At 43.9% G+C, this 26,647-nt stretch overlaps 1 protein-coding gene across 2 annotated transcripts in view; it reads left to right on the top strand.

The window, feature by feature from the left end:
- The window catches only part of PRTFDC1 (phosphoribosyl transferase domain containing 1), a 53,901-nt gene extending 27,717 nt beyond the window's left edge, over positions 1-26,184 (top strand). Inside the window, exons 4-9 of one of the 2 annotated variants that reach the window (XM_056857542.1) lie at positions 6,051-6,116; positions 16,701-16,718; positions 17,341-17,423; positions 20,706-20,752; positions 23,167-23,243; positions 26,017-26,184. In XM_056857542.1, the coding sequence (XP_056713520.1) occupies positions 6,051-6,116; positions 16,701-16,718; positions 17,341-17,423; positions 20,706-20,752; positions 23,167-23,243; positions 26,017-26,064 (339 nt within the window). In that variant the 3' untranslated portion in view covers positions 26,065-26,184. The remainder of the gene's footprint in view (positions 1-6,050; positions 6,117-16,700; positions 16,719-17,340; positions 17,424-20,705; positions 20,753-23,166; positions 23,244-26,016) is intronic. The other variant, XM_056857543.1, reaches the window with a different exon arrangement.
- Positions 26,185-26,647: the final 463 nt, after the last annotated feature.

Genomic DNA, 26,647 nt, shown 5'->3' with positions numbered 1-26,647 from the left:
TTACACTTTTCTTTTGGATCCTTTGCTCATTCTGTTGCTGTAATGAGAGTATGTGTGTACACATTTTCTGTTTAGTAAATGCTTGATACCCTTTAATGCTGGTAGTGGCTTTCTATACCACATTAGACCTCCATTGTTCCATGGATGCTATTTTCAAAAAGGAGCCCCAGGAAGAAAGGGATGGCAGTTAGTTGGCAAATGACTCCACCCCCAGAGACGCATAAGGCTGTAAGCTGTCCCAGTGGTAACCAGATGCTTGTAGTGGGAGTAGGGTTGCCAACCTCCAGGTACTAGCTGGAGATCTCGTGCTATCACAACTGATCTCCAGCCGAGATCAGTTCACCTGGAGAAAATGGCTTCTTTGCCAATTGGACTCTATGGCATTGAAGTCCTCCCCAAACCTCGCCTTCCTCAGGCTCCACCCCAAAAGCCTCCTGCCAGTAGCGAAGAGGTACCTGGCAACCCTAAGTGTGAGACACAGCGGCGAGGCCTTAGAACAGCAGCACAGGGAAAGGTAGCTGGGAGCCCTAGTCCTCTCAGCAGGCAATTCCTACAAAGGCCAGGTGGTGGCAGTGGTTGAACAGAGAGAGGGAGAAAAAAATCCCCACCAGGTGTTGGGGAGGCCAGGTGGGTGGTACGTGCCAGGCGGAGACCTTGGCCGGCCACCAGTGCCAAGGCGCCTCAGAGGGAAAGGTGGAATATGGCTTCAGGGCTGTTCCACCACACCGATTAACAGTGGAATTCTAACAATACTTTCCTCAGAGTAAGCCCCATTGAATGCACCTGAATATACTTGCTTAGGGTTGCCCTCTAAGTCTTCTTTATTGCCTTTAATCATTTGGTTGTGGTTGGGGGGGGGGTTACACAGTTGCGCTGTTCTGGTTTCAGAGGTATTAACGGATAAGCCCTCAAGGCCCACCTATTCTGATACATACTTGCTTCCCGCACCACTCCCTGCATTGCAGATGATGCAAAAAGAAAATGGGCATCAGTTATAGATGGGTAGGATGAAGCAGATTATGCAGAGGAAATGACCCGTGATCAGTGAGGAGGGGCTGTGGCTCAGTGGTAGAGCCTCTGCTTGGTGTGCAGAAGGTCCCAGTTTCAATCCCCGGCATCTCCACTTAAAGTGACTAGGCAAGCAGGTGATGTGAAAGACCCTGCCTGAGACCCTGGAGCGCCGCTGCCGGTCTGAGTAGACAATACTGACTTTGATGGACCAAGGGTCTGATTCAGTATAAGGCAGCTTCATGTGTTCAGTGCAAACTGGAATGAGCCAAAATAAAATTTGGATGTCCCATGTCGCACTCAGAGCTGCCATAAGAGATCCCTCCAGGTCATTGGGGAGGAAACGGTCTCCAAAGCTTACGTTAATTCTAACAATTTCCTTACCTTGCTGCTCTATTGTCCCTTATCTGTTCTCATTTATATAACCTTCTCCTACCATTTATATTTCGATAACATTTATTTTATCTGATAAGGCTTGAATTGCTAGTTTGCCTGGTCTACATCACCTTGAGGGCTATTTTTAAATGAGGCTGCTGAGGAGACAATCTCATCAGAGCCAGTGAAAGGTTGGAGTACAGATAAGTGGCTCAATCCCACTCTGGGCAAGAGTGACACTAGAGCTGCTCGGTTAAGGAAGGTGTGGGGTTTTTATGCTTTGAGGGAACAACTTCAGTGTGGAAATCACATGGGACCATTGATTTCGTTGTACCCTAGATGGGCACCTGGCCCTTTTGTGACGTGGATGAGTGTTCTGGGGGGGAAGGGAAGAGGTATGAGAAAAGAGCTTTTGCTTCAGTAAAGACTGGAGGCTGTTGTTCTGAATGGATCAAGTGTTTGTCAGAGCTTAGCACGTTTTGGTTATGAGAATGTTTAATGGCAGAATTAATTGGCAGGGTTAGATCTGGTTCTGAACCTGAGTCTTCCAAGATCCTCCCAGAAGAAGATGACTCTATAAGAGCAATATCTGAGCCATGGGAATTAGATCTTACTGACAGAGCTAGGGGGGAGTCTTTAGACCATAGCAGACCTTCACCAGTTTCTTCAAGGGTCAGAGTTACCATCTTTGTTTCCCCCCCCCCCCCCAGCAATGGTCCTGTGGCTTTAACTGTTGTGTGACAGAAATTCCACACACATAGTATGGAGATTTGGTGAAAGGGAAGCTTCTGTCTGGTGGGTTTTCCCCTAGTTAAAAGCACAGGAGCCCTCTCAATTAAAAAAAAAAAAGTGTCACAGTATGAAAGCTGAGGAGACAGAGCATAAACCTTAGCCAGGGTCCAAGAACAGGGTTGGCAATAGACCTGAAGAAACATTCCATACTAAGCCTCTGTTAATGTGTGGAATGTTTCTTCAGGTCTGTTTTCCTGGGTAGTATAGCCTAGGTTGGAAGGCAGTATGGTATAGCCTGACCTCGTCAAATCTTGGAAGCTAAGCAGGGTCAGCTCTGGTTAGTATTTGGTTGGGAGCCCACCAAGGAATACCAGGGTTGCCATGCAGAGGAAGACAATGGCAAACCACCTCTGTTAGTCTCTTGCCTTGAAAAACCCATAAGGGGTTGCCCTAAGTTGGCTGTTACTTGATGGCACTTCACACACATACACACAGAGCCTAGGTTCCTCTTCCCTTCGTAGATCCGTTTGTGTAGCTCTGTCCTCATTAGTTTCCACTCTGCTTTCTGCAGTCTTTGCAGTGGACTTAAGATACATTCCTGACTGCAGTTTCTTTAATATGTAATGGAAAGTCATGACGATGATTGGATCAAAGTCCTATTAAAATTCCTTGAAAGGTGCCCAGAAGACAGTAAACAACACATAATGAGGAACTTTTCCAGTGACTCTTTTTGACCAGAGTCACTGGAAAAGACAGTCATGCTAGGAAAAGTTGAGGGCAGCAGGAAAAGAGGAAGACCCAACAAGAGATGGATTGACACAGCCTTCAGTTTGCAAGATCTGCGCCAGGCTGTCAAAGATAGGACATTTTGGAGGACTTTCATTCATAGGGTCGCCATGAGTCGGAAGCGACTTGATGGCACTTAACACACACACAATGAGGAACAGCAACATGTTGAGTTGAACTGAGGGAGAAGATCAATGAGAGCATCTGCTTATTCAGCCTCCTCTTTATGCTCCGGGAAAGCGTTTAAATGAACTTTTCAGATAACGCCATTTGGAAAAGTTATGTATCCTAACTTGGCATGTAGGCATGACAGAGTACAATGCCATTCATGATTTGTTGAACCTTAAATTTGTTCAGAGTAAAGGAAATGGATGTAGATAGCTAAAAGGGAGTTTAAAAAGTAAACAAAGCCTGAGTTGGGATGATTTTAGCAAGAATTTATTAAACATGTGGCCTTATATGGAGGGTATTAATGCAATTTGCGGAGGTGGAGTTATTTTTTCATTTGTGCCTCTGCCCATTACATTGCAAGGAAATGTTCTGCCTCGGCAGCAGTTGCAAATATGGGGACAGGGAATTGCATAGCAGTTTCCCCAGTAGCAGCCAGTCCACAACTATACAAGCCTCACTTTTCTGATTGGCTTGTCTAATCCTGTGCTTTGAAAGACTCTTGGATTCGCTTTTTAAATTCTTTGCCAGCACTGGAGTTGTTGCTGCAGCCAAGAAGGCAAGAATGCAAAGGGAAAGTACTTCAAAGTAATTGAAAGGGATTTTACCATTTAGTATAAAACCGTAAACAAAGATCTTTTGCATATTTCCCCTATTACTTTTTCCTGTTTATCCCTAGAGATTGGAAGACTCCTGTATAGAAAACTAGCCTGTGCATTTGCAGTGTATAAAGAAAAATCTAATTCTCCCCCCACCCCACTTTACAAAAATAGTAGAAACTCACATATACCTTCTTCTGGGGACCAAGGAGATTTTCTAGCAATTTAGCTCTCTCCTTTTTATCCTTTCCTTCCTCCCCTCCCCCCATTTTATTCTTACAACAGTGCTGAGAAAAATGACTGGTCCAAGTTCACTCAGCAAATGTCAAAGTATGATAACTTGCCTGCTTCTAGCCTGAGAAGTGTTTTATGAGACTTGTTTTAAGGTGCTGTATGTTTTTATGCCCTTGCTTGGGTTTTTAATGTTGGGGTTTTTTAAAAAAAATAGTTTATTAATTGTTACAACTTCCATGGTTTTTACCATGGAGCGGTGGCATAGAAATCATCTATATAAATAAATAAATAAATAAATAAATAAATATGTCCACACACATGCCCTCAACAGGCAAAAATGATATGATAGAGGAGAGTTCCCCAACATGGAGCCTGTGAGCACCTGGTGCCTGCCAAGTGTTTTTAGAAAGTGGGTGAGGCCAGGTGGGAGATCTGATGGGCCGTTGGAGATCTGATTGGTTGTGCAGATTTTTAAAATGTTGCTTCGGCAGCAGCTTCCACCACAACACAAGGTTCTTCACTGTATGAAGCTTAGCTGTGTGTATGCAAGAAAGATTTTTAAACAATATTTTCTTTTTAAAAGGTATCTTGTTAGACAGAATGTCTGCGTAGGGTCGCCAGGTCCCTCTTCACCACCGGCGGGAGGTTTATGGGGCAGAGCCTGGGGAGGGCTGGGTTGGCGGAGGGGAGGGACTTCCATGCCATAGAGTCCAATTGCCCAAGTGGCCATTTTCTCCAGGAGAACTAATCTCTATCGGCTGGAGATCAGTTGTAATAGTAGGAGATCTCCAGCTAATACCAGGAGGTTGTTGTAGGAAATACTCACACTACTAGTAACAAAAAGCTAAGGAAAAAAGACTAGCACAACTCACTATAGTCAATAATTCATTAAACAACGTGCTAACTGTGAAAAAAACCACAAGGTGTACAAATATATACAATATTTACAATAATAATCACAAGCCTAATAGCAGAGTCCAATAATCAGTCCAAGGCAAGTAATCTTCTAATCCAAGTGTGGTCAATAATATCAATTAGTTGGCACGAAGTCCGAAAGGAATCCAAAGAAGGAGGAAACGCTATTCCGGATGTTCTGTAGCGCTTTCACCAAAGCATAGCTTCATCAGCCTCTCAATGTGTTGGAAACATACATAAAGGGGAAAATATCTAAGCTTTTTAAAGTAATTTCTTCAATATTATTTTTTCTGTTCTTTTTCCTTTTTTGCAATTTTTAGCTCCCCAAAGAAAGGGCTGCAGAGCCTTCAGATTTTGACTATCTACAGGATCTTTACAGTGGTACAGCTTTAAATGACTTTCTAGCAGCCTGAATAGCCCAGGCTAGCCCGGTCTCATCAGATCTCAAAAGCTAAGTAGAATCAGCCCTGGTTAGTATTTGGATGGGAGACCACCAAGGAAGGCCAGGGTTGCTACACAGAGAACAGCAATATCAAATCGCCTTTGTTCATTTCTTGAAAACCGCATGAGGGGTTGCCGTAAGTCAGTTGTCACTTCATGGTACTTATAATTATATAATGCATTATTATTTAAATAATAATTAAGCAATATCTAGCCCAATTAAAGGGAGTATAAATGGCATTAACATGCCTGGTTTGCCTTTTTTTCCACCTATGAAATAACTTGCCATACAGCAATATGGTTTGTGGGGTAGGAACATAGGCACAATCCACCCAAAATTACAGGGCAATCCTAAACGCTTCAAGTCAGTGTTCTTAGAAAGGAGTAACTGCTTAGGATTGTACTGAGAAGTGCATCAAGTCCATTGATTTCTGTAGGAGGAAATTGCCATCCTTAATTCTCTCATCAAAATGTATGGAAATTAGCAGTCCTATCTGCACTTCCATGGGAGTCAATCCACTGGTGAGGGGGAACCGTTTTGAAAGAATCTCACTCTGATGTTCAGTAAATCCCATAGAAATAAAAACCACTGAGATCACTTGGCCCATTCACTTCCTAACTACAGCCCCCATCCCATGTGGCAAGTCCCACACTCCCCAGAAGCAGCATTTTTTGGTAGTCAAAAGTTGAGTTTTCAAGCCAGAATGAGAAAGCCACAAGAAATGTGTTTGCCATGTTTGTCTTTTCCACACTGGACATGCAAGTAAAGCATTATATGCTTTTATTTTCCAGAATGACCAGTCTATGCAAGATACACAGATAATCGGGGGAGAGGACTTTCCAAAGTTGACAGGAAAGGTTTGTAAACTTTTAAATTAAATTTATTGTTTACGTTATTTATATTTTATTTATGTTATTTATAGTCCACCTTTCTCACAGGGACTCAAGGTGGATTACACTTAGTGAGTCAGTACAGTCAACAAAATGAGACATTTAGTAACCGGTGCGTTAGGATTTTAGAAGTCTGGAACCACCAGAAAGAACTGAAGCATAGCATAAATATTAACATGACACATTAAGCGGTACAGAAATTACATAATAGGATCCTACTTACAATAAGCTATACACAGCAGTATAGACCACAGTCCCAATCAATCAGTCAAGTATGTAGGAAATCAGGGGTCCAAATCTGTTGCAGCTTGTCAGTTAAAAAGGCATGCCTATCAGACAGCCAAAATGAAATATAACAGTGAATATGACAGTAGAAAAGAGTCCAGTAGCACCTTAAAGACTTATAACATTTCTGGCAGGGTATGCGCTTTCGTGAGCCACAGCTCACTTCTTCAGATTCAGTGAATATGACATTTCAGTGCTGTCTGAAATGTGTTTGCAACTGTCTACATAGTGTAAGGAGCCCCGTGGCTCAGAGTGGTAAGCTGCAGTACTGCAGTCCAAACTCTGCTCACGACCTGAGTTCGATCCTGACGGAAGTTGGTTTCAGGTAGCCGGCTCAAGGTCGACTCAGCCTTCCATCCTTCTGAGGTTGGTAAAATGAGTACCCAGCTTGCTGGGGGTAAAGGGAAGATGACTGGGGAAGGCACTGGCAAACCACCCAGTAAACAAAGTCTGCCTAGTAAATGTCCTTAAGGAAGCAGGGCCCCAAATCCCAGTAGTCCAGAGTGGACATCTCAATTAGGTCCTTGCTGTCCCCATCTGGGAAGATAAACTAGCTTATTAAGGGCATGCCTCCAGAGCCCAACCACAAAAAAGCCAGTTAGTTTGCAATTACAAAACAGAGACAATGGAGATAGAGCACAGTAAAAGAACGTGATTCCCGTCAGCGCTTACGGAACGCAGACACTAATCCTTCTCTCTATCACTGGCTTCTACCTCATTTACCAGGTTGTTACTGTGTAGGAGCCCCGTGGTGCAGAGCGGTAAGCTGCAGTACTGCAGTCAAAAGCTGTGCTCACGACTTGAGTTTGATCCCGACGAAAATCAGTTTCACGTAGCCGGCTTACCTTTCTCACTGAGACTCAAGTGTAGGCAAATGGAATGGGATAGGAAAGCATCCCCAATTTATTTGAAAGGATAAATTAGCAGTTTCTAGCCCAAACCCGATGCCATAGACCCTTTTTTTCTAACTAGTGACATTTTTGTATCCTGCCAAAGGTTGTGTTACATGTACCAATACATGCTACATGTATATTTTAAATATTAAGTATAGAGAAGCCTTTTTATCACAAACAGAACATCATTCATAAATAGTATCATGCTTACTGAAGACTTGAATAATACCAGTTGACAGGATTAGATAAAGCTTGATAATTAAAAAAAAAAACTGTTTTGTTTTTTTTCCAGAATAGGCTTAACAACTTTTAGAGCTCTATATAAGTATTGAAAGCTGTGTAAAACCCAGTATTCATAGGCCACAACGCCCTTTTATGCTTGAAAGGCTAATTTTGGAGATTTAACTGATGCAAAACTCTCTCCTGGTATTTGATGAAAATAGATGTCAGCCTCTAACTGTTATTGACAGTTAGTAAAGAATCGTATAGTTCATATGTTAAGAATTCTTCAACAATATCTCTAAAGTGTAGGGAAGAGGATCATGGGCACATGCAGCTGACACTAAACTACAGTGGTTTGCTGCCAGTAGGCCTGTCTGTCTCAAGACTGGGGCCAAAACATCTGTGCTTCTTAACAGGCCCATAAAAGGAAGAATTTAGGAGTTCCAGTTGCTCCCGTCATGGAAATATCACAATAGACCACCATTTATAAACCATGGGTTTGTCACACCCCAGTCAATTGCAATATCTGAATGCAGATGGTCCAACCAAATGCAGCTTATTTTTGGCACCCAACTGAGACTGGTTTGTTAACCACAGTTTGTACTAATCATGTTTTGTTATGACATATGGGTTTATGAACCATCGAACAAGATGCAATTCAACAAGGACAAGTGCAGAGTTCTACATCTGGGTAACAAAAATGAGAAGCATGCATACTTGGATGGGGGGTACACTTCTAGGGAACACCGGTATGAACAAGATCTAGGGGTACAGGTGGACTGTAAGACAAATATGAGCAGTCAGTGTGCTGCAGTGGCAAAAAAGGCTAATGCGGTCTTGGGGTGTATCAGCAGGGACATGACATCCAAATCGCAAGATGGCATGGGTTTATTGTGTCATCTGAACACAGCTGATAGCCTTCTGTCTGCCTTTCGCAGAAATAATCAGCATTGTGACATTTTCTGCAGCCAGAGAGAAGATGGTTCAACATGTGCTGAAGCAAAAGCAAAGGCAGGAGGTTAGGGAAGGAAAGATCAGTTGGACACGCAGCCAGCACTGTGGTCTCATCCTCTGTTGTGAACATTAGCTTTCCATTCCTCATTAGCAGCATGAAGGTTACTGATCTTATTGGCGTTGTCACAGTGCCTGGTTACTCTGATCCCTGACGGTTGGTTCAAATAAAATATTCTCCTTCCGGAGCCAGGCTGCACGGCCATATGGTTATGGACATATGCTCTTGAATTACAGGATAAAGCTAGTGTTTATTACATGTAAATTGGATGATACTGAATGTAAGATAGAGGCATAATGGAAATGTGATGGAAGCAAGGGTTCCCGATTAACCAGGAAAAACAAAACAAAGTCCTGTCCTAATTCTGTCCCTTTAAACAGACTTTGATATGAAGAAGTCAGCAGATGATGCTATTGGCGGTATGCAACTGAACAGGAACCTTTACACATGTCTAATCTGTGTGCAGAACATATTGTGAGAGTGCAGGAGTGAGCATGCTGCCCCTATTCCCTCCTACTCAAGGTCGCCCAAATGTAGATGCATTGTCTACGCATGCATTGGATCAATCTGTGTTTGGGAATGCCATGTCCCTGTTCAGGCAAGTGCACCTAGAAAGAGGCAGGGGTGGCACACTCATTCTTTTGCTCCTCTGAATGTGTCTTGACCCTGTTTACAGATCTGTTGTGTGTACAGGGCTTTTGTTTCCAGCCAATAGCTTGGGAACAGATTTCTATTAAAAAGACAGCTTACATATGGGGTCAGTTTAAAAGTTACCTGTCTGTCTGTCTGTCTGTCTGTCTGTCTGTCTGTGTCTTTATCCCACCCTACCTCCAAAACCTCAAGGTGGCTTACAGAACAATAGCCAGTAAAAAATCCTAAAATGGCACAGTAATAAATTCTCATTGCAGAACTCAGAAGCCTGACTCAACACCGCATTGAGGAGGAAAACCTATCAAATGCCCCTTGAAATAGGACCATCTTATACATTCTGCAAAATGCAGGCAAGGGAGGGGTTTTCCTGTACTGGACCCCTGACATTTATGGGGAACAATATTGTTATGCCCTCAAATCCCTTCCCAGTGGGAAAATTCCCCTGATTCAGGAAATCACATCAGAGATTCATTATCTTCCCAGATGTAGACACTGTCTTGGCCCTAAAAGACACAAGGTCTGCGGTAGGAGACCTTGTGTCTTTCAGGGCCAAAACATACTCGGTGCTAGGAGTTCCAAGATCAGACCTCCCAAGCAGTTTTCTTGGTAAATCGCAGGTAAGCAAAGGCCAGAATCAGATTCGGGCGGGGGGGAAGGGTAACCCTTTACTTCCTGCACCATTTCCCAGACCTGAAGCAGACCTACAGAGCTGCTGTTTGCCTGCAGGGCTGTTTCAGGATGGAAAAATTGCAGAGAGGGAATGGTTAACCACCACCCAGTCTGAATCGGCATGGTGTAGTGGTTAAGCGCAGCAGACTCTAATCTGGAGAACCAGGTTTGATTCCCTATTCCTCCACATAAAAGACACAAGGTCTCCTACCTGCTGTGTGATCTTAAGCTAGTCACAGTTCTCTCAGGACTCTCTCAGCCCCACCTACCTCACAAGGTGTCTGTTGTGGGGAAGGGAAGGTAATTGTAAGCCACTTTGAGACTCCTTAAAGGTAGAGAAAAGAGGGGTATAAAAACCAACTCTTCTTCTGGTGATGGGAGCAGGTGCCTTCTATTTTAAAAACATAACAACAACACTTTGGGCACTCTGGTCACAGAGCTCCTATTATGACATTTCTTTTGGCCCTTTGACTGTGTTCCTTAACCTGAGATTTTTCAGCATCTGCCACAGGATGTTTGTAGACATCGTTCAGATACTTACTATTTCCTCTTCCGGAGCAATTACGAGGGAACTGAGCTATTCCCAGACCCAACAGCCATTCCTGTGGTTGCTTATCAAGACACTCCCGAAAGCTTGATGTATAACCAGTTATCATTTACCTGCATCTTTTGCTCCTCTGTTAGTTTTCGATCACAGCCCAGTCAGAGAACATCTTCCCTACGTGTAAGCATTTATGACTTCGTATTGCGGGCAGGGGTAGACTGGCCATTTCACTTACGAGGAAGGTTCTTGGTGGACTGCTTATTCTGGAAGGCCAGTGGAGGGTCCAGGGCTTGGTGGTAGAGCATCTGCATGGCATGCAGAAGGTCCCAGGTTCAATCCCCGGCATCTCCAGTAAAAGGGATTAGGCAAGTAGGTGATGTGAAAGACCTCTGCCTGAGACCCTGGAAAGCCGCTGCCAGTCCGAGTAGACAATACTGATTTTGATGCACCAAGGGTCTGATTCAGTATAAGGCAGCTGCATGTCTTCATGTGAACCTATGCATTGAAGACCAGCGACTTAGAGGCAAGACTGGCCTCGGTAAGAGACAGGGTCTTCTCAGTGGCTACCTTGGAGCCTTGGAATATCCACCCATAGACAGTTCCCTTGGCTTTTTCCTACAGAAGGGTAGAAGGGTAGAAACGTTTTTGTTGCTTTGGAGGTCCATCATTTACTTATCTGTTGTTGTTTTAACTTTTGTACCCTACTTTCCTTGACATGTCCCATCAAAAAGACCTGCGTGTGCAAGTGGGGGCACGAGTTTCACCATTTACCCCACCACAGGAGTTATCCGGCTCTACCCTTCTGCTGTGATAAATCTGTGTTGATGGAAGGGATCTCCTTCAGTAGACTGCTACCTGCTAGCCACCCCCCTTCCACTGCAGCCCCAAATCACCCCTGGGCAGCTGACACAGTATGATAGAAGGAGTCTGAGGTCTGCAACAGAAGGGGAGAATTGGTAAAATTGCCTCCCTTCCATTAGAAGAAGATGAAGAGTTGGTTTTTATATGCCAACTTTCTCTACCATTTAAGGGAGACTCAAACCATCTTACAATCACCTTCCCTTCCCCTCCCCACAACAGACACCCTGTGAGGTATGTGGGGCTGAGAGAGCTCTAGCAGAGTGGTAACTTGCCCAAGGTCACCCAGCTGGCTTCGTGTGTAGGGGCGGGGAAACAAATCCAGTTCGCCAGATTAGCCTCCGCTGCTCATGTGGAGGAGCAGGGAATCAAACCCGGTTCTCCAGATTAGAGTCCACTGCTCCAAACCACCACTCTTAACCACTATACCACAGGATATAACCCAAGACCTCTAAAAAATGGGATTCTACAACTCCTCTAAGGCAAAGGGGCATCCTTACCACTCTCTCAGCCCACAGGAGTTCAGCCCTGCAGTAAGTTTAGCTGTAAAGTCATTCACTTCTGCTCTGTGCTGCTAACTCAGGTTACTCTGCCCTGCCATGGCAGCGTGGGTGGTACAGAAGTGAAACGTTTTACTACTGAGGCTACTGTGGAAGTAAACCGCCTCCCCTTGACATCGTAGGTGCAAACGCACCCTTCTTCGTTCCAGCGCTGAATGACTGCAACTATCAAAGGTTTTCTTCCTAGAATTCAAGCCAAATTTAAACTTTTTCAGAAACAACATTGTTATCGGGATGAGATCTAGTGTAATCTTCCGGCTTACATAACCCGTCACATCCAGCATAGTTTGGTGTTTGGCTGTATCAGCCCACACTTTTTATTCATCCGCTGACTCATTTGAGTTTCTTGGCACTATGATGAGCTTGTGAAGGAGAAGATGGGAACGACTCACACCTGCCGTCTTAGTAATACAATTCAGAAAAAAATGGTATGGCCAACAGAGAGAGGTCTTTTCCACATGGAGTTTTTGTTGTTTCTGACCCCATACTGCTTTGGTTTATCCCCTGATTTCTGCACATAGTTTTGTGCCTTTAGTTTTCACTTAGGGTTTTGTTGTTGTTGTTTCCCCCCCTGGTTTTTTTTCCTGTTCTTTTGAAATGACTTTTACCCTGATGTTTTTCTGGAAGACGATTTTGAGTCGGCTTTTTCCTTGTGAGTAATATTTCTGTTGATGTTGATTGTCCCGCCCGCTCCCACCACCTCCAGGCCACTGTTCGATGATTGGTCAGTCATGGTCAAACCACCCCCCAGCTGTGAAGACAAGTGATTTCTTTTTTTAATGGCACTAAAATATTCTTATTTTGCTGGAGTGTTGTAACTGTAAGCTTTGTAGGTTCTCTGGATTCCCATTTTTCATTTTTAAAAAGTCTCTAGCCCTTTCTCTCAGATATATAAATAGGGTTGCCAGATCCCTCTTCACCACCGGCGGGAGGTTTTTGGGGTGGAGCCTGAGGAGGGCGGGGTTTGGGGAGGGGAGGGACTTCAATGCCATAGAGTCCAATTGCCAAAGTGGCCATTTTCTCCAGGTGAACTGATCTCTATTGGCTGGAGATCAGTTGTAATATCAGGGGATCTCCAGCTAGTACCTGGAGGTTGGCAACCCTAGATATAAAGAAAAAGACATCTCCCGAGGGAAAGAGCTGGAGACTTACAATTTTAAAAAAATTAAAGCTGACGATTCAGAGAACCTCCTAAGTTTATTGTTAAGAACACTCCAGTGATCTATCGATATTTTAGTGTTTTTTTAAAAAGAGGGTGTGCCAGGTTGCCACCAATGATACCACTGATAACAACAGCACCCTCTTGAAAATCCTGATTATTTAAGGTCTGTTGGAAGAATATAAACTGACTCCACAACTATGAAAATCCAGAGGGAGGAGAGACATTTGGAACAACCATGCCCAAAACATTTCTAATGCTTGTGAATCGACTCCCAAGAAAATTGAGCTTATGGAAAAGCCTATCATCTCTTTCCAAACAAAATGTCTATAGGTAGTTGTGGGGAAAACCATCATATGAGTAGCTCCAGATCAGTTTTGTGAAAGGTAAGAAATTTCTAATGTCTTTGTGCTGTTCATCTTTGAAACTGCAGCAGTTACATTAAAGACAATTCAAGGTATTTTTTGACCCCAAAGTACATTTTTGCCACCCACCCCCCACCCATTAGCAGCACAACATAGGTTCGTGGCAGGTTCTTGGGATATGATGTTCAAGACATCAAATGTAAAAAGAAAATTAAACATGTAATATTTATTAATTAAACGGGATCATAACTCCATGGCAGAATGCATTTTAGTGGGTGTTCCCATTTCTCTTGCTTAATGAATAATTTTCAGAATTAGAATTTAACAACAGATTTAATTATGTTAAGTAGGAATTAAACAATCGCTTTCCTTTAGGGGAAAACCCTCACTTCTGATTCTCTCCCAACCTCCTTTGTTGCCAACATCCAACCACTTAAACTAACTGCCAAGAACAGGAGAGGAAGATGACAGAGTGACAGCGGTAGAAGGAATTCTTCCTGGTGCGCCACCAATAAACCATTGACAAAACTGACCAAGAACAGCCTCAAGGACTTCTGGGAGCTTGTGGGAATTTAGTCCCAGCTTTTGATACCTCCCAGGACTCTAGGGGTGGGGTTGAGAGGACCTGGACGCAATCCTTTCACCCAAGTCAGCAAAAGTAATCTGTTGTAAAACCTGTCGAGATGGGCGAATCGAGCCTCTTTATGTAACGATTGCATAACTTTACAGTGGGAACCTGCTATGTACGTTCTTTTTATTTTAGTATTAACAAGACCGTTCCCGGCAGTAGAGCTTCACTTTCGGATCACAGCAGGAGAAAGAATCGTTGCTCCATCGTGGCCCCCACATGTCTGGCACTAGTGCATAGTTGCTTACCGGTGCCAAAAAAAAAAAAGACTGGAGAGAAACAGGAAAATATTATTAGCCTCCTAAAAGATGGGCAGTCATTTCTGTAGCATTTGCTGGTGCTACTTACAAAGCATGCTGTGCCTCTGTTAAAACGTTTTATTAGCCAACTCTGGACCATTTGCTAACCACCCATGTGGAGGTAAACAGTGTAGGTGTGTTGACTCATTACTTCAGTATTCTTGGCTAAATTACAAGTCAGTTTTAACGTCGCAGGTTACTTCACAAGCATACATACAGGTTTGGAAGGCAACATATTTCCCCGCAGCCTGGCATTAGCACAGAGGTGTTCAAAGGGGTCCGGGATTTTGCTCTTTGTGGCCTCTCCTTGGGGAAAGAGTCCCTGTGCCATAGACTAGCGTGGGGTGGCATCAAACCAGTCTGGCATTTGATTGGCCAACATGTCATTTGTAAACAGGTTTTGAGAGGCAGGACAAAGCCAATAAAAGAGCCTGCGTAATTTTTACTGCAATACGGTTTAATTAGTTGTTTGTGAGTTTTATGGCTAAGAACCCTTTCTTGGGAGCAAGCTCCACTGAATGAAATGGGGCTGACTTCTGAACAGGCTTGCTTGGGTTTGTTCTCTCTCTGTTACTTCATCTCTGCTAACAGGAAGCCTGTCTTTGCCATCCCAGACACAAACTCCCTTGCAGTTTATACTGAACGGTGCTTGACAGTGCAATCCTAAACAGAGTTGCTTTTACTGAAGTCAATCGTCTTAAAATTCCATTGTCTGTAACCTTGTGTGCTGATTTCGCAGGGGGTATTCTAAAGATATGAAGACCCAGGAAAGAAAACAGAAACATTTTTCCATATTTTTCCCAGAAGTCTTACTTTTTCCCAATGGGAAAACCTAGAAATTTTGGAGAGCACTAGGGGAAAAAACTTCTCTCTCTCTCTCTGTCTCTGTCTCTCTGTTTCTGTCTCTCTCTGGAATGAGTGACATGTTTTTTAAGACAAGGTTTTACTAACACAAAATGTGTTGTATGGAGACTTTTAAAACTATCTACAGCATTAGAGAATGATAATGCCTGTGAATACTGTAGGCATGAACAACATATTCTCAAGGATATTGTTTAAATGTGACTAATTTCCTCCATAATTAATATGGTACAAAGTATAGGATGATAGTATTCTACTGAAGAATTATCACAACTCTCCTTCCTGCCATTCCTTGGCTGGCTGACTAAGGGCCAAACTACATTTTTTGTTGGGAGGTCTATGACTGATTTCCTGACTTTTAATGCAGCCACGGGATGTGTGTTCATGTGTTAATTTAAGAAGGGAAGCAGCATAGGAGGTACAAGTATCTAACCTTTCCCTTGAACCAATGTCCCCATCTAGCAGTGCAATCCTAAGCAGAGTTCCAAGTCCACTAAAGTCAACTCTGCTTTGGACTGCACCATAAATCATAACACACATATATGTGTCAGTAGCTGTTTTCTCAATGGAAAGGAAAAAATAAGACATATGTGTCTCCCCCACCTAGGCCAGACATTCACACACACAATGACTAGTAGAAAAGAGCAAGAGTTCAGTAGCACCTTAAAGACTAACAAAATTTCTGGCAGGGCATGAGCTTTCATGAGTCACAGCTCACTTTTTCAGATACAGCTAGAAGATGAGTTGATTGATCATTAAGTAGAGAAGAGTGAATTCAGTAGCATGTAAATGTCAATACCAGGTAAATGGCATTAGCAGGCATGATAGGATCAGGTGTGATATACAGTGACTAGTGTGTTGAACAGAATGGAACTCGCCTCTTTCACTGCCATGGGGGATGCTGTTTTGGTGGAAAGAGGCATACAGTGCATTCCTAAGGAGAGTTACTCCAGTCTAAGCCCATTGAAATGAATGGGCTTAGACTGGAGTAACTCTCCTTAGGAAAGAGCAAGAGTCCAGTAGCACCTTAAAGACTAACAAAAATATTTTCTGGCAGGGTATGAGCTTTCGTGAGCCACAGCTCATACCCTGCCAGAAAATATATTTGTTAGTCTTTAAGGTGCTTCTGGACTCTTGCTCTTTTCTACTACTGCAGACAGACTAACACGGCTACCCACTGTGAATTATCTCCTTAGGAATGCACTGATAGAAATGTTTTGAAATAAATAAAATTAACTCCCCACACCCCCATCCGGCTTCCTCAAAGGAGCAGAGCTCCTCATGACTACACTTAATAAAATGTCAGGAGACCAGGAATAAATCTGACATACTATGCACTTTGGCCCTTGGTCCCAGCGCATCTTGGGAAGGCATGGCGCTCTCCAGAATTAGAATCCACATCCCTGTTCTGTAATCCACTGGAAGAGCTAGCAAAGCAGAGGGCCCGGGGTTCCGACTATGTTCTTTGTTTACTGCAAATGGTCGATTTTGCTTCCACTTCATTCTGTGTTTAACTGTGTTTCTCTCTTTGGTTTCCTCCCCCAGAATGTATTAATTGTGGAGGTAAGTCCACTATGTTTGTATATATGAAAAGGTTAGAGTTCGTACTGCACTGCATTCTTTCCTAGACCCAGATATGCAAACAGAATCTTATAAAGGCCACATAAGCTTCACTGAGTTAGTTTTAAAAAGCCCTTCAACTTTAGAAGAAGGGTTGGTTTTTATATGCCAACTTTCTCTACCTTTAAGGAGTCTCAAAGCGGCTTACAATCGCCTTCCCTTCCCCTCCCCACAACAGACTCCTTATGAGGTAGGTGGGACTGAGAGAGTTCTGAAAGAACTGTGACTAGCCCAAGATCTCCCAGCAGGCTTCATGTGGAGGAGTGGGCAATCAAACCCGGTTCTCCAGATCAGAGTCCACCGCTCTTAACCACTACACCACACGGGCTCTCTGAGTATACAGAGGTTTTTTTTTGGAGGGGGTGGGGTAATTAATTTGAGTTAATTCCAAGTGTAGTCTTTAGTGAACATAACCTTCACTCAAGCCTTTGATAGTTATAGCTCTTTTTTTTTAACAACAGTGCAGAAGGATCAGAACAAGCCAGTTTCCCAGGCAGTCAGAATTAGGCCAATGTGGTAGAGCTTTCAGCTCACCTTTAAAAAATACCTTTCTTGCTTTCCAAAGGATATTGTTGGAACTGGAAGGACAATGAGAGCTCTCCTCAACAACATTGAAAAATACAAGCCCAAAATGATTAAGGTAGCAAGGTAAGTGACATTTTGGAGTGTGTATGTGGGTGGGTGGGGGGAGGAGATACCTCAGCACACATGCCCTGCATGCAGACGGTGGTACCTTTAATCCCCAACATCACTAACCAAATGAGGTGGCAGGTCCAGGGTGAAAAAATGGGAAATTTGGGAGAAAAACCTCCAGGGAAATATTTTACCTTTTGGGTTGAGTGAAATGCTTTTTAAGACAAGATTTTACTCAGATTGTGTAGAATCATAGAATCATAGAGTTGGAAGGGACCACCAGGGCCATCAAGGCCAACCCCCTGCACAATGTAGGAAATTCACAACTACCTCCCCCCTCCACACCCCTAGTGACTAGAAGATGGCCAAGATGCCCTCCCTCTCATCATCTGCCTAAGGTCACAGAATCAGCATTGCTGACAGATGGCCATCTAACCTCTTCTTAAAAACCTCCAGGGAAGGAGAGCTTACCACCTCCCGAGGAAGCCTGTTCCACTGAGGAACTGCTCTAACTGTTAGAAAATTCTTCCTAATGTCTAGACCAGTGGTCGGCAAACTCATTAGTCAACAGAGCCAAATATCAACAGTACAATGATTGAGATTTCTTTTGAGAGCCAAATTTCTTAAACTTAAACTATATAGGTAGGTACACTGTTTATATGTTCAACATAGAACACTGACCTTTTAGGGGTGGGGCCGTGGCTCAGCAGTAGAGCATCTGCTTGGCATGCAGAAGGTCCCAGGTTCAATCCCCGGCACCCCAGTTAAAGGGATTAGGCAAGTAGGTGATGCGAAAGACCTCAGCCTGAGATCCTGCCAGTCTGAGTAGACAATACTGACTTCCGATTCAGTAGAAGGCACCTTTATGTGTTCACGGATCATTTCCGTTGCCAAACCCCGCAACACTTTGACAAGTTTCAGCCCCAAAATTATTCACCGAGTGCACGGGAGGTTTTGCCTTGGCTTTGCCGCTCCGTATATGCACATATTCCCCCATGCATGTCCTCCAAACTCAAAATTAAGCCCCCCTTTAGAGTTTTGAGAATTTGGTTGGGGGAAAGTGTGCATCTGTGTGTGTGTGTATGTGTGTTAAGTGCCAGCCCGACCACGGCGAGGGAGACTCCGAAGCGGAGGGCGGGGCAGAAGGCAGCGCCTCCAGCCCGCTCTTCCCCACGTCCCTGCCCTGCCCCTACCTCGGCCACAGCTGTCTCCCTGCGGCTCCTCGCCCTCCGACTCCAGGGGGTGTGCTTCCCCAGCCCTTCCTCTGGCAAGCCTGCCTGGGCCACGACCCCGCACCTCCGCCCCCTGGCAGAGGGCCGCGAGCCAGGGGGGAGCAGAGGTGAGACGACAGCCGCCCGCCCGCTCGCCGCCTCCACCTGCGAGGCCGCCGCCTCCTCCTCGAGAGCCGCACTCAACCAGCCAAAGAGCCGCATGCGGCTCGTGAGCCGCGTTTTGCCGACCACTGATCTAGACAGAAACTCTTTTGATTTAATTTCAACCTGTTGGTTCTGGTCCGACCTTCTTGAGCAACAGAAAACAATTTGGCACCCTCCTCTATATGACAGCCCTTCAAGTACTTGAACATGGCTATCATATCCCCTCTCAGTCTTCTCCTCTTCAGGCTAAACATACCCAGCTCCTTCAACCTTTCCTCATAGGACTTGGTCTCCAGACCCCTCACCATCTTTGTTGCCCTTCTCTGGACACGTTCCAGCTTGTCTACATCTTTCTTAAATTGTGGTGCCCAAAACTGAACACAGTACTCTAGTTGAGGTCTAACCAGAGCAGAGTAAAGCGATACCATCACTTTGCGTGATCTGGACACTATACTTTGTAGTTTTGGAGGTTTTTATGTAAAACAACCTACAGCATTAGACAATGATGATTTCTGTGTATACTGTGCACAGGTACACCATAGTTTCAAGGATGTGTATTTTTAAGCAGTGACTAATTTTGCCCACAAATTATTTACTATAATGTGTGTGATGATAATGCATTACTGACAAGTTCAGTGTGTTGTGTCATAAAGTTCAGGTTGTTACCCAGATATACGATCAGCGCTATTATGAGTGAGAGCATTTCTTTCCAAATAATATACTTCCTTCAGTTTACTACAAAATTTGTGTTTTCTGTTTTCAATTTTTATGTTTTCCTGTCTCTCGGAGGGATGTATTTTTGTAACTCTCTTTAGCACTGACTGCAGTTTTGCTTGTATCAGACTAAGGCATTTATACTTTTAAATAATTTATAAGGTTACAAGGGACGAATTTTATGTTTGATCAAAAAAGTAGGTATTTACCTATACTTCAAAATTCCCAGGCATTCGTCACCTCTGGGAGGGCTGGGAAACACCCTCCTTCAAGACCCTTGCCCTGCGCCAGATGGTCTCAGCAGATAGCAAGTTCATAATGTCAAAAATAAATGTGTTATTATTATATGAGCCCCGTGGCGCAGAATGTTAAGCTGCAGTACTGCAGTCAAAAGCTCTGCTCACAACCTGAGTTTAATCCTGACAGAAGTCGGTTTCAGGTATCCGGCTCAAGGTTGACTCAGCCTTCCATCCTTCCGAGGTCGGTAAAATGAGTACCCAGCTTGCTGGGGGTAAAGCGTAGATGACTGGGGAAGGCAAACCACCCCGTAAACATAGTCTGCCTAGTAAACGTTGGGGTGTGACATGACCCCATGGGTCAGGAATGACCCGGTGCTTGCACAGGGGACCTTTACCTTTTAATGGAGAGAAAATAGAAGGATAAGCAGGATTGGAGCAGGACAGGGGATAGGTTTCCTGTAGAAACCACTGTTCAGAACTTTAATACCATCTGCTTTCTGTATGGGTAGATTACAGAAAGAGACAACTGACTCAGATGCTAAGAATAGGGATGAAACGGGGCAGAGGAAATCCTTATGGAGTTTCCCCTGGTAACCATTCAAACATCTCAGATGTTATTGATAGCAGATGAGGGGACAACAAACCTATTTTATCTACATCGCTCAAACTAAGGCTACTGAAAGGGTAAAGGAAAGTTCATAATAAGGTAGGGCAGGCATCGACACCCCTGTGACTTACCCCGCCTGAACCAAAGTATTTATGGTGGCCCAACTAGGACTACAAAAATAGGCTTGTTTTCGCTGGCCACGTAAGGATGATGGGTTGTGTCCAGCTTGGTGTGTCACAAGCTGTATGAGCCCTGAGGCAATGGAAGAAAAGGCAAAGAAGAATGCACAAATGAGAAGTTATCTGAACAAATCCAGTTTTTCTTTAATCAGAAAAACATTTTGTTCTTTATTCCATGACAGTTTGTTGCTGAAAAGAACATCTCAGCCTGATGGGTACAGACCTGATTGTAAGTGGATTTTCTTCCCTTCCCAGCTGTAGCTAAAATAGTCCTTTCTCCTCCTTTCATTGGACAGGCGAGAAGCTACACGTCCAGCCCCTGGAACATTTTCGGCATTGATACTTAGAATGGTGTTTGAATGCGAAAGTGCCACCAGGCTCAGTATAGATAGTCATTTTAGAACGGGTTACCACTACCTTAGGTTGTCAGCTGACTAGGAAACCTCCAGCCAGACCTCCTTCCCTCCCTATTGATAAGCAGAAATCAACAGGTAACCCGTTTCATGGTGTGTAGCTAAGCAGGGTCGGCCCCGGTTGGTACTTGGATGGGGAAACCACCAAGGAAGTCCAGGGTCGCTACGCAGAGTCAGGTAATGGCAAACCACCTCTCGTTTGCCTTGAAAACTGTATGGATCGCCATAAGGAAGGGGCTGTGGCTCAGTGGTAGAGCATCTGCTTGGCATGCATAAGGACCCAGGTTCAATCCCTGGCGTCTCCAGTTAAAGGGCAAGTAGGTGATGTGAAAGACCTCTGCCTGAGATCCTGGAGAGCCACCTCCAGTCTAAGTAGATAGTACTGACTTCGATGTACCAAGGGTCTGAATCAGTATAAGGCAGCTTCATGTGTTCAAGTCAGCTGCGACTTGACAGCTCTTTACACACACAGCTAAGCCCAGGTCACGTTCAGATGTCACAGTAAACGGCAGCTTGTTTAAATTGTGGCTTGTGCAACAAATGCTTGATAATCTGAAGGATGTAAATCACAAATCCCAGTGTGTGCATAACGCCCCCCCACACACACACACAGAGCTTCTTATGTGCTTCTGGGCCTTGCAGGGGGAACACTGCATCTCTGAGGCCAGTTCGCCACCAGTAACAACACTATTAACAAACTGGTTTGGAATGCATATGCCATAGCAAGAGCTGGTGTGGTATAATGTAGAAAACAGCAAGAGTCCAGTAGCATCTTAAAGACTTAACAAAATTTCTAGCAGGGTATGAGCTTTCGTGAGCCACTGCTCACTTCTTCAGAGGGCTGTGGCTTAAGAAAGCACATACCCTGCCAGAAATTGTGTTAGTCTTTAAGGTGCTACTGGACTCTTGCTCTTTTCTACAACTATTGACAAACACTGCTACCCATCGTGAGGTATAATGGTTAGAATGCACCAGGAAACCTGGGTTTCTGTCCCCACTCTGCCACTCTCTCACCCTAAACTACCTCACGGGTTGTTGTTAGGATAAGATGGAGGAGAGCAGAATTCCATTTGGGGCCTCATTGGGGAGAAAAGCACAGTATAAATAAAATAAGCAACAAACCATGAGTACAGACTGTGGTTGACAAATTAGCTACCTTCCATCTTCTTCTTGCACACCATGTCAAGACTGAAGACTTTCTAGTTTACAGCATTTAGCCTTGACAGTGAAATTGGGTGCATTAACAGTTTGTTTCTTGCCTACAAACCAGGATTCTACAATACAATATAAACCTGCTTTAGAATCCAGATTTGTAGGAAAGAAACAAACCGCCATTTTGTTCAAGTGCCCAGTTTGAATGCTGTGCCAAATTTCAGTTCTGGTCCAGGAGGTCCCCTATCTAGGTGTGATGCATGAGGAGAAGAGGGTGAGAGCACACAAGCCTGAGGCCTTCCAAAGCATATTCTCTGTCCACACAAACTGTAGTTTGTTCCTGGAAGCTGTCAGAAAATGCACTTGAGAGTTAAGTTTGGCCAGTGGCTGCCTTCAGATGTCTTGAACAAACTGTGCCAACTTTGGTTTGTTTGTAACATAACAACATAAGAAAAGCCATGCTAGATCAGATCAAGGCCCATCAAGTCCAGCAGTGTGTTCACACAGAGGCCAACTAGGTGCTTCTAGGAAGCCCACAAACAAGACGACTGCAGCAGCATTACCCTGCCTGTGTTCCACAGCACCTAATATAATAGGCATGCTCCTCTGATCCTGGAGAGAATAGGTATGCATCATGACTAGTATGCATTTTTACTAGTAGCCATGAATAGCCCTCTCCTCCATGAACTTGTCTACTCCCCTCTTAAGGCCTTCCAAGTTGGCAGCCATCACTACATCCTGGTGGTAACAAGAATGAGCATCGTAGGTTGGGTCATCTGAATGCAACCATTGCCAATCTGGGTAAGAGTTACAGTCAGCAGAGTCTGCATCTTCCTCTCCTCAAAATGGGTTGGCTTTTTTTGCATAGAATTGTGAGTCATTGTATGACTTAATTGGGTACCTCTAGGCGGCTCTAATTGAGGAGGTGCCCCGCCTCAGCCATAATGAAGGCTTGACACGAGGTGGAGCTGAGATTTGGCTGTTGTATATGTTTTCCGGGTCAGTGAGCTATCACAAGAAGAAAGCATCCGTGTTTGAATTTCTAACAATGTAGTCTTTCTTTGTTGTTCCCGTACAGATTATGGATTTGAAATTCCGGATTTATTTGTGGTGGGCTATGCCTTAGACTACAATGAGCACTTCCGAGATCTAAATGTAAGCATCTCTCATTCTTGGGGCCCTGAATAAACTTTTCCAAGTTGTGACTCACAAAGCTGGCCAGTCCACATTGGGTTGCTGCTATGAGTTTGGAGCAATAACGACGCTTTTCCTGTGCGTAGCTTACTTGCCTTCACAAAAGCCTTGCCAGAATTGCTTTTTGGTGCCCATTTTGCAAATGGAGTACTGAGGTTGAGGGATGATGTGACTACCAACTGAATCTAAGGCTGAGGTGGCACAGAGTAGTAAACTGCAGTACTGCAGAGTGACTGCAGTACTTTCACGATCTGAGTTCGAACCTGATGGAAGTCGCTTTCAGGTAGCCGGCTCAAGGTTGACTCAGCCTTCCATCCTTCCGAGGTCGGTAAAATGAGTACCCAGCCTGCTGGGGGTAAAGGGAAGATGACTGGGAAAGGCAACGGCAAACCACCCCATAAACACAGTCTGCCTAGTAAACGTTGTGATGTGACGTCACCCCATGGGTTAAGAATGACCCAGTGCTTGCACAGGGGACTACCTGTACCTTTGCCTTTTTACCTCCCAGTTCAGTCTGTTTTGTATAGCCGTTAGAGCACATTCATCTGGAGAGTCCTCCCTTCTTGCCATTTCAGAAGGTGGAAGGACATTGTGTTTTCTCAGCACTCGAACTACAATATTCTGTCAAATGGAAAACTGGGGAGGGGCCGTGGCTCCGTGGTAGAGCATCTGCTTTGTGTGCGAAGGTCCCGGTTCAGTCCTTGGCATCTCCAGTTAAGAAAAGATCAGCTGGTAGGGGATGTGGAAAATCTCTACTGGGAGAGCTGTTCCAGTCAGAGTAAACAATACTGTTAGTATAAAGCAACTTCATGTGTTCAAAATGGGGATTTTTCGATCCTGCTGGCATGGCTACTATGATCGCGATTGTAGTGCAGGATTCAGTTCCACAAATGTCATGTGCATCTGCTGGACACCGTCTGTGGCATGACTGGTAACAAATAACAAAACCCCACACAAGCATGCTGTGTCCATTCCATTTTGCAGATATCTTTTTAGTTTAGTTTTGTTTTTAAAGCAACGTGGTAAGGGGCAACTGCAAACTGTCTATACCTCTGCGGCAGGGTAATGCTCATTTATCCTTTGATTTTATCTCGTCATTTTAAGGTGCATTTCAAACCTTTGTTTGTGGAAGCTGACAAAGTGTGTCCTGTCTTAAGTAAGATGATTAGAAATAAAAACAAGGCAAGGCCCTGTACCTTTCATAACTGTAGATGAGGGAGCTTTGTCGGATCTTGTTGTCATACATGCGTGCAAAAATCTGCACCTCAGTAATTCCTGGTTCCACACAACTATTAGGGTTGTTTTGTTGTTTAGTTTCTCTTGTGGTAACTGTTAATTTGTTCAGCATGTTTTAATATTTTTGTAAACCAGTTTTTGTGACCAGGTTTGGTGGAAGTACAGGGGGTCTGAATCCAAACACACAATTCTAAAGACTTAAGAGCACTTAAGTTTCTTTAAAAGCATCACATACACATACACACACACACTGCGGATACCCACTTTATCTTCTTTGCTGTTCATGAGGATTCATTGACACACACACCCTCGGAACAAAATTTCACAAAGGTTCAGTGATTGACAGCAGAAATTGTCGCTCCCTCCTAGGAAAACAGAATCACAGAAACAAGGAGTTGGAAGGGACCACTAGGGTCATCTAGTCCAACCCCCTGCACAATGCAGGAAATTCACAACTACCCCCCCACACACACACCCAGTGACCCCTACTCCATGGCCAGAAGATGGCAAAAAAAAAAAAAAAAAAAACACCTTCCAGTATCCCTGGCCAATCTGGCTTGGAGGAAAATTGCTTCCTGACCCCAAAGTCACAATTGGCATTTACCTGGGCAGGTAAGAAAGGGCCATAAGAGCCAAGCACTGACTCAACCTTTCCTGTCCTGCGTCTCATGATCTGTCTAAGTTCACAGAATCATTGCTGTCAGATGGCCATCTAGATTCTGCTTAAAAATCTCCAAATAAGGAGAGTCCACCACCTCCCAAGGAATACTGTTCTACTGAGGAACTGCTCTAACTGTCAGGAAGTTCTTCTTAATGTTTAGCCGAAAACTCTTTTGATTTAATTTCAGCCCATTGGTTCTGGTCCGACCTTCTGGGGCAACAGCAAGAAACTCTGCACCATCCTCTATATGAGAGCCCTTCAACTACTTGAAGATGGTTTTCATATCACCTCTCAGTCGTCTCCTCTCCAGGCTAAACATACTGAGCTCCTTCAACCTTTCCTCATACGACTTGGTCTCCAGACCCTTCACCATCTTCATTGCCCTTCTCTGGACACATTCCAGCTTTCCTACATTTTTCTAAAATTGTGGTGCCTAAAACTGCACACAATACTCTAGGTGAGGTCTTGTGCTATTAAGTCTTCAGAACTGCATGGTTGGATGTAGGCCAAGGCAATCAACATTAAAAGAAATAAACACATATTAGGGGATGTGCTTTATCTATTCATCTTGAATGTTTACAGAATGGATACTCAATTTTGGATGCGAATACAGTTGATACTTCCACATAGCAGCTAATTGGCTTGGAAATAAAGACCTCTGCAGGACACTGTGTCTTCCTTCTTTTGCATCAACTAATTAGGATTAATTATCCTAGTGACACTAAATATTTAGTATATAAATCTACTACTGCTGCATTCTACTAATTAGGATTAGTAATAAACACTGTTAATTGTCTTTTTATTAATTGTTGACATTAAACTGTTCCATTATTTCAGCACATATGTGTTATCAATAACCACGGCAAAGCCAAGTACAGAGTCTAAAGAAGTAGTTTGCCGGCCTGAACTGGAATTTCGATAGGATCTCCTGAAGAACAATTCAACTGACATTCATCTCACTCATCCTGGACTAAAAAAGTGGTATTTCCCATGACCAACCCCCTCACACTTGGTCATCGTAGGTCTTCTTAATACCTCAGTCAGTACAATACATCTAGAAGTAATCATCTTTCATATAATGAGTTTTGTTCAGAATGAAGAAACGAGAAGTAAGGCTGAGATATTTGTTTTTATCCATTAACCCATAAAACAAGTTCCTTTGTGAAAGAATCTAGAATACAAATGTACTTACAAGTCATTTCACAGGGGCTTCATGGGGGTCTCTTCAGCCTAGGTACACCCTGGTTGGTTCCACATGCCCCCGCCTTCAAATGACATATCTGTGCCTTCTTGTTGATTCTTCTTTTTCACCTTTCTGTCTTTTACCTCTGTTTACACCTCCTGAAATGAGTGCTTGTGCCAACAGATACGGACTTCATAGTCTGAGAGCGTGACTCCTGGTAAATGCTGCTGCTGATTACTTAGAAGCCATACAGTATTCACAAGTGTATAGCAAAACAGAAAGCAG

This window comes from Euleptes europaea, chromosome 11 (genome assembly GCF_029931775.1).
Source record: "Euleptes europaea isolate rEulEur1 chromosome 11, rEulEur1.hap1, whole genome shotgun sequence".
Classification (NCBI taxonomy): domain Eukaryota; kingdom Metazoa; phylum Chordata; class Lepidosauria; order Squamata; family Sphaerodactylidae; genus Euleptes; species Euleptes europaea.
This window is presented reverse-complemented; position numbering and strand designations above follow the sequence as displayed.